This window comes from Oncorhynchus keta, chromosome 23 (assembly GCF_023373465.1).
Source record: "Oncorhynchus keta strain PuntledgeMale-10-30-2019 chromosome 23, Oket_V2, whole genome shotgun sequence".
NCBI classification, from domain to species: Eukaryota; Metazoa; Chordata; class Actinopteri; order Salmoniformes; family Salmonidae; genus Oncorhynchus; species Oncorhynchus keta.
Genome location: NC_068443.1, coordinates 9,069,480 through 9,077,572, shown reverse-complemented (window position 1 = coordinate 9,077,572; position 8,093 = coordinate 9,069,480). Strand labels below are relative to the sequence as shown.

The window sequence follows — 8,093 nt, the reverse complement described above, 5'->3', positions numbered from 1 at the left end:
CTCTCCACTCACTCTCTCTCTCTCTCTCTTTCCTATGTCCTGCTAAGTCTTGTGCGAATTCTCTCTCTCTCTCTCTCTCTCTCTCTCTCTCTCTCTCTCTCTCTCTCTCTCTCTCTCTCTCTCTCTCTCTCTCTCTCTCTCTCGCTCTCTGTTTTACAGGAATAAGCGGAGTGGGAGCTCTGCAGAGGGAGGCAGGAGGAGAATACGATGCTTTGTCTGGATGGAGAGAGAGAGGTTGGAGAGGAAGAAGGCTCCATTGAAAGACAGGCCAGTCTCCCCCTGTGCCCCTCTCTCTCCATTGTCAGCAAACAGACAGGAATTTGGAGAGAGAGAGAGAGAGCGAGAGAGAGAGAGAGAGAGAAACCGGGGGATGATGGACAGGGTTACACTGACCTCGTTAGAGACAGCCCCCCACCTTCTAATCAAGGACTGATTTAGACCTGGGACACCAGGTGGGTGCAATTAACTATCAGGTAGAACAGAAAGCCTTAAGTACCCAGGACCTCCAGACTCAAATTTGAATACCCCTGTCCTGTCCTATCACACACAGGAAAGGACATCATTCTGGGACATTACATGATGTGGTAAAGAGTGACGGTGTAGATTGTTGTACATCTGAGGTGTAGGTGGAGAGAGGGAGAGAGGGAGGAATGGGCCGGGCCGTGCCGTGGAGAGAGAGAGGGGTGTGGTTGGCTATAAACCCTGGGACAGTAGGGTTCTGTTGTTATCCTCTGTCCTTGCACCCTGCATCACTCTGTCCTATCTCTCCATCCTTCTCCATCGCTACATAGTGGGACTCCTCCATCTGCAACATCCCTTTAGGAACCCAAAGAGTCAGGAACCATGCTGACCATTTTGGCGCTAGCATCGGTCATACTGCTTGGAATAGGTAAAAATTGTATTTGATTTGTCTTTATAAATACTTAATCTCAGCCCTAACTCTAATTATTTTCACAATTATAAGGCCACTGTAATGTGAAGTGTAACTGCGCTCAATTTCTTTGATTTATCGCTAAAAAAAAGAAGTTACTTCTAGTATGTTAATTCTATGACTAAACCTTCTAATTTGATTTGTGAATTGTGCTGCCAGACCTTTATCAACATCTGGGTTAAAGGTCAAAGAGCACATAGGGTCAGTTACACAATTTGAATAAATAACAGATATGATGAATGATCTCCTATGCTTTACACAGGCTTGGTATTTCATTATCAGCTTTATGTTGAATTAATCCCGTCGGTCGCTGACTCTGGGTGGCTCTGGGTGACTCTGGGTGACTCTGGGTGACTCTGGGTGGCTCTGGGTGACTCTGGGTGACTCTGGGTGGCTCTGGGTGACTCTGGGTGACTCTGGGTGGCTCTGGGTGACTCTGGGTGGCTCTGGGTGACTCTGGGTGACTCTGGGTGGCTCTGGGTGACACTGGGTGGCTCTGGGTGGCTCTGGGTGACTCTGGGTGACTCTGGGTGGCTCTGGGTGACTCTGGGTGACTCTGGGTGACTCTGGGTGGCTCTGGGTGGCTATGGGTGACTCTGGGTGACTCTGGGTGGCTCTGGGTGACTGGGTGACTCTGGGTGACTCTGGGTGACTCTGGGTGGCTCTGGGTGGCTCTGGGTGACTCTGGGTGGCTCTGGGTGACTCTGGGTGGCTCTGGGTGGCTCTGGGTGGCTCTGGGTGACTCTGGGTGGCTCTGGGTGACTCTGGGTGGCTCTGGGTGACTGATATAGGTAGATATTAATTAAAGGGAAGGCAAGTAAAGGAAACCTGTCAGATGATTGGTTGGTCTTGTAATACATTGTTATGCGGATGTTATATTGTTGTGACGGAATTCCATAAGGCTCACAAAGTTAGAGTGAGGGTATCAATATTGGGACTCACTCTGAGACAGTGTGTTGACAGCATTTTTACACTTGAGCAGAGATCCTTTTTCTTCCCCCTGATTTTTACAGCTTTGTCAAAATCTTTATTAAAAACGTCAAGTCTTATTCCATTGACATGTTCTCTGCTGGCTGACATTAGTTATTCAAGGACGCTGGAGTTGTGATCTGCTGAGAGTTTCAGCCTGTGAACATTTTCAATGTGCATATTTTATATATCCACTACCGTTCAAAAGTTTGGGGTCACTTAGACATGTCCTTGTTTTTGAAACAAATGCACATTTTTTGTCCATTAAAACAACATCAAATTGATCAGAAATACAGTGTAGACATTGTTAATGTTGTAAATGACTATTGTAGCTGGAAACAGCAGGTGTACAGAGGCCCATTATCAGCAACCATCACTCCTATGTTCCAATGGCACATTGTGTTAGCTAATTCGAGTTTATCATTTAATTCTTTTTTTGATCATTAGAAAACACTTTTGCAATTATGTTAGCACAGCTAAAAACTGTGTCCTGAATAAAGAAGCAATAAAACTGGTCTTCTTCAGACTAGGTGAATATCTGGGGCGGCAGGGTAGCCTAGTGGTTAGAGGGTAGCCTAGTAACCGGGGTAGCCTAGTGGTTAGAGGGTAGCCTAGTGGTTAGAGGGTAGCCTAGTAACCGGGGTAGCCTAGTAACCGGGGTAGCTTAGTGGTTAGAGGGTAGCCTAGATGTTAGAGGGTAGCCTAGTGGCTAGAGGGTAGCCTAGTAACCGGGGTAGCCTAGTAACCGGGGTAGCCTAGTGGTTAGAGGGTAGCCTAGATGTTAGAGGGTTGGACTAGTAACCGAAAGGTAGCAAGTTCGAATCCCCGAGCTGACAAGGTGACGTTCTGCCCCTGAACAGGCAGTTAACCCACTGTTCCTAGGCTGTCATTGAAAATAAGAATTTGTTCTTAACTGACTTGCCTAGTAAAATAAAAAATCTAGAGCATCAGCATTTGTGGGTTCGATTACAGGCTCAAAATGGCCAGAAACAAATAACTTTCTTCTGAAACTCGTCAGTCTATTCTTGTTCTGAGAAATTAAGATTATTCCGTGCCAAGAAATTGAAGATCTCATACAACGCTGTGTACTACTCCCTTCACAGAACAGCGCAAACTGGCTCTAACCAGAATAGAAAGAGGAGTGGGAGGCCCTGGTGCACAGATAAACAAGAGGACAAGTACATTACAGTGTCTAGTTTGAGAAACAGACGCCTCATAAGTCCTCAACTGGCAGCTTCATTAAATAGTACCCACAAAACACCAGTCTCAACATCAACAGTGAAGAGGCGACTCCGGGATGCTGGCCTTCTAGGTAGAGTTGCAAAAAAAAAGCCATATCTCAGACTGGTCAATAAAAAGAAAAGATTAAGATGGGCAAAAGAACACAGACACTGAACAGAAGAACTCTGCCTAGAAGGCCAGTATGCCGGAGTCGCCTCTTCACTGTTGATGTTGAGACTGGTGTTTTGCGGGTACTATTTAATGAAGCTGCCAGTTGAGGACTTATGAGGCGTCTGTTTCTCAAACTAGACACTGTAATGTACTCCCACTTCTCCTCTCTAATAACGATTAATTAGCCTTTTAAAATGATAAACTTGGATTAGCTAACACAATGTGCCATTGGAACACAGGAGTGATGATTGCTGATAATGGGCCTCTGTACGCCCATGTAGATATTCCATTAAAAATCAACTGTTTCCAGCCACAATAGTCATTTACAACATTAACAATGTCTACACTGTATTTCTGATCAATTTAATGTTATTTTTAACGGACAGAAAATGTGCTTTTTTTTCAAAAACAAGGACATTTCTAAGTGACCCCAAACTTTTGAACGGTAGTGTATATTGTATAGTGTCTGACATGATTTGTGTGCGAGTCAGTATCTTGAATCAAAAGAAAATCCTAATACCCCAAAATACTAGGGATAATAATTGATGATAGCAAATGTTTGTAAATGTCATTACATTGGTGGTGGTTAATGTACTGTGGCATGTATTGCATTTACTATATTAGTTTTATATAGATTTTTATTGCAAATACAGAATTTACATTCATATTTCAAGGACACAACATAGAAAAATAACCTATGGATATTTATATTCTGTGGATAGTTTTTGTTATGCTGTGCTTTTTAGTTAGTATCAATCAACTCCAATCCTTGTTGCCTGCCATCATAACTCATGTTCATAGGGCCTTGTGCCCTTGGATAAACATTGTGTCCTTGGATAAACAGTGGTTGTGTGCGTATGGATTTTGAAGTGTTTATAAATGGTTTTGAAACCGAAGAAAAATGTTGAAAATAACATGTCTATTCCACTAGGTCTACTTGTCTGTCTTTTCAAAGTCCATTAAATGGTCCATCCACACCACACAAGTTTTGAAGGTTGTGTTGGTTTATTGATGTGAATACAACGGGTTTGGAACGATAGACTCGACAATAGTCTGGAAGAATAGTCTTGAAAAAAACAAACACCTTGCAACTCAAAAACATTCTCTACTCCACTCAATCCCGTTGTCTCTGTCTTATTACCCAGGGACAAAGTTGTGGCATGTGCAGCTAAGATTTTTCTGATTTAATTAACCCTGCGTGCCCCGGTCCTCTTTATCCTCTTGTCTGTTTTTATAGTATTGTCCTTTTAAATCCCCAGAAAAATAGTTTTGAACCGTGCAGCGCTGATTTTCCTGTTTTGTATTTTTTTTATTGAAAGCGCCATAAATGTCAACAATGGTGAAACATACACACACAGATGGAATGCTACAATGGTGAAAGATACACACACAGATGGAATGCTACAATGGTGAAACATACACACACAGATGGAATGCTACAATGGTGAAACATACACACATAGATGGAATGCTACAATGGTGAAACATACACACACAGATGGAATGCTACAATGGTGAAACATACACACACAGATGGAATGCTACAATGGTGAAACATACACACACAGATGGAATGCTACAATGGTGAAACATACACACACAGATGGAATGCTACAATGGTGAAACATACACACACAGATGGAATGCTACAATGGTGAAACATACACACATAGATGGAATGATACAATGGTGAAACATACACACATAGATGGAATGCTACAATGGTGAAACATACACACATAGATGGAATGCTACAATGGTGAAACATACACACATAGATGGAATGCTACAATGGTGAAACATACACACACAGATGGAATGCTACAATGGTGAAACATACACACACAGATGGAATGCTACAATGGTGAAACATACACACACAGATGGAATGCTACAATGGTGAAACATACACACACAGATGGAATGCTACAATGGTGAAACATACACACACAGATGGAATGCTACAATGGTGAAAGATACACACACAGATGGAATGCTACAATGGTGAAACATACACACACAGATGGAATGCTACAATGGTGAAACATACACACATAGATGGAATGCTACAATGGTGAAACATACACACACAGATGGAATGCTACAATGGTGAAACATACACACACAGATGGAATGCTACAATGGTGAAACATACACACACAGATGGAATGCTACAATGGTGAAACATACACACACAGATGGAATGCTACAATGGTGAAACATACACACACAGATGGAATGCTACAATGGTGAAACATACACACATAGATGGAATGCTACAATGGTGAAACATACACACATAGATGGAATGCTACAATGGTGAAACATACACACATAGATGGAATGCTACAATGGTGAAACATACACACATAGATGGAATGCTACAATGGTGAAACATACACACATAGATGGAATGCTACAATGGTGAAACATACACACATAGATGGAATGGTGATGGGGTAAAAAAGGACGTGTGAAAAGAGGTTATTATGAACCACAAGTGTGTTCATCTTTCTCATTTAACCCCGTCTTTAACCCCTGTAGTGCCCCAACAGTCGGATGCCATCGTCATCTACACGGGCTGGGAGCGTCACGCCCTGGTGGGGTCAGACATCCGTCTGTCATGTTCATTCTTCTCCTGGCGCTGGACTTCCGATGACGTCACCTTCTCCTGGAGCTACCGTGCCGACGGAGCCAGGGACAGCATCTCTGTATATAACCACCTCTTCTTTATCAATCCATCCTCTATCACTCCATTATCCTCCTCTATCCTTCTCTATCACTCCATCCTCTATCTCTCCATTATCCTCCTCTGTCCTTCTCTATCACTCCATCCTCTATCACTCCATTATCCTCCTCTGTCCTTCTCTATCACTCCATTATCCTCCTCTGTCCTTCTCTATCACTCCATCCTCTATCACTCCATTATCCTCATCTGTCCTTCTCTATCACTCCATCCTCTATCACTCCATTATCCTCCTCTGTCCTTCTCTATCACTCCATTATCCTCCTCTGTCCGTCTCTATCACTCCATTATCATCCTCTGTCCTTCTCTATCACTCCATTATCCCTTTCTATCCTTCTCTATCAATCCATCCTCTATCACTCCATTATCCTCCTCTGTCCTTCTCTATCACTCCATCCTCTATCACTCCATTATCCTCCTCTATCCTTCTCTATCAATCCATCCTCTATCACTCCATTATCATCCTATGTCCTTCTCTATTACTCCATTATCATCCTATATTCTTCTCTATCACTCCATTATCCTCCTCTGTCCTTCTCTATCACTCCATTATCCTCCTCTGTCCTTCTCTATCACTCCATCCTCTATCACTCCATTATCCTCCTCTGTCCTTCTCTATCACTCCATCCTCTATCACTCCATTATCCTCCTCTGTCCTTCTCTATCACTCCATTATCCTCCTCTGTCCTTCTCTATCACTCCACCATCCTCCTCTGTCCTTCTCTATCACTCCATCCTCTATCACTCCATTATCCTCCTCTGTCCTTCTCTATCACTCCATCCTCTATCACTCCATTATCCTCCTCTGTCATTCTCTATCACTCCATCCTCTATCACTCCATTATCCTCCTCTGTCCTTCTCTATCACTCCATCCTCTATCACTCCATTATCCTCCTCTGTCCTTCTCTATCACTCCATTATCCTCCTCTATCCTTCTCTATCAATCCATCCTCTATCACTCCATTATCCTCCTCTGTCCTTCTCTATCACTCCATCCTCTATCACTCCATTATCCTCCTCTGTCCTTCTCTATCACTCCATCCTCTATCACTCCATTATCCTCCTCTGTCCTCTTTCACTCCATCCTCTATCACTCCATTATCCTCCTCTATCCTTCTCTATCACTCCATTATCCTCCTCTATCCTTCTCTATCACTCCATTATCCTCCTCTATCCTTCTCTCACTCCATCCTCTATCACTCCATTATCCTCCTTTATCTTTCTCTATCACTCAGTCCTCATCTCCTTCTCATTGTACTCATCTCCTCATCTCACCCTGACTAGAGCCTTGGTCAAAAGTAATACACTAAATAGGGAATAGGGTGCTATTTAGGATGCAGACTTTCACTCGGTTCTCATCTCCTCCTCATTCCTGTCCTCTCACCTGGTGCCAGCTCTTTCATTTCAGTCTCTCTCACCTAATCTGACTGTTTCCATCGTATTATGTCTCTCTCCTCGTTGTGACTTGCCCTCCATGGCTCCCAATCTCCCCCTTCTATCCCCCCGTCTCTCTCTCTCTCCTACTCTCATTATCTATCTCCTTCTCTCCTCCGCTTTCATCTACCTCTTGCCTCCCTCTGAAATTATATCACTTCCTTCCTTCTTACTCCTCTCCAAAAACAGTTAATGAACTTTACTTTACAAGCCTCTTCTTTTGACACATTTCATCTCACACTACTATATGGGCTGGTCTAAAATGGCACCTTAGTATTCCCTAATTTTAACCTTTACCAATACAAAAGTAGTTCACTACATAGGGAATAGGGTGCCATTTTGGATTCAACCTTAGCCTAGATGTAAAACCACACAATAAAGAAGCTGAATGTCTTCCCCGTTCCAGGTCTTCCATTACGCAGGTGGATCCCCTTATGTGGACAACAAGGGACCGTTCAGAGACAGGCTGGAGTTTGTGGGGAACCCTGGTCGCCGGGACGGATCCATCCTACTCAAGAACCTGGACTACGGAGACAACGGCACCTTCACCTGTGATGCCAAGAACCCGCCTGACATAGTGGGACGCGCCTCCAGTGTCAGACTGCTGGTCTTTGAAAAAG

The 8,093-nt window shown here is 43.5% G+C and overlaps 1 protein-coding gene across 3 annotated transcripts in view; it reads left to right on the top strand.

Moving 5' to 3' along the window:
- Positions 1 to 666: 666 nt before the first annotated feature.
- Positions 667 to 8,093, top strand: part of LOC118378151 (myelin protein P0-like) — a 34,852-nt gene continuing 27,425 nt past the window's right edge. For 2 of the 3 annotated variants that reach the window (XM_052476257.1, XM_052476258.1), the window contains exons 1-3: positions 667 to 889; positions 5,837 to 6,003; positions 7,880 to 8,093. In XM_052476257.1, the coding sequence (XP_052332217.1) occupies positions 844 to 889; positions 5,837 to 6,003; positions 7,880 to 8,093 (427 nt within the window). In that variant the 5' untranslated portion in view covers positions 667 to 843. The remainder of the gene's footprint in view (positions 890 to 5,836; positions 6,004 to 7,879) is intronic. The other variant, XM_052476259.1, reaches the window with a different exon arrangement.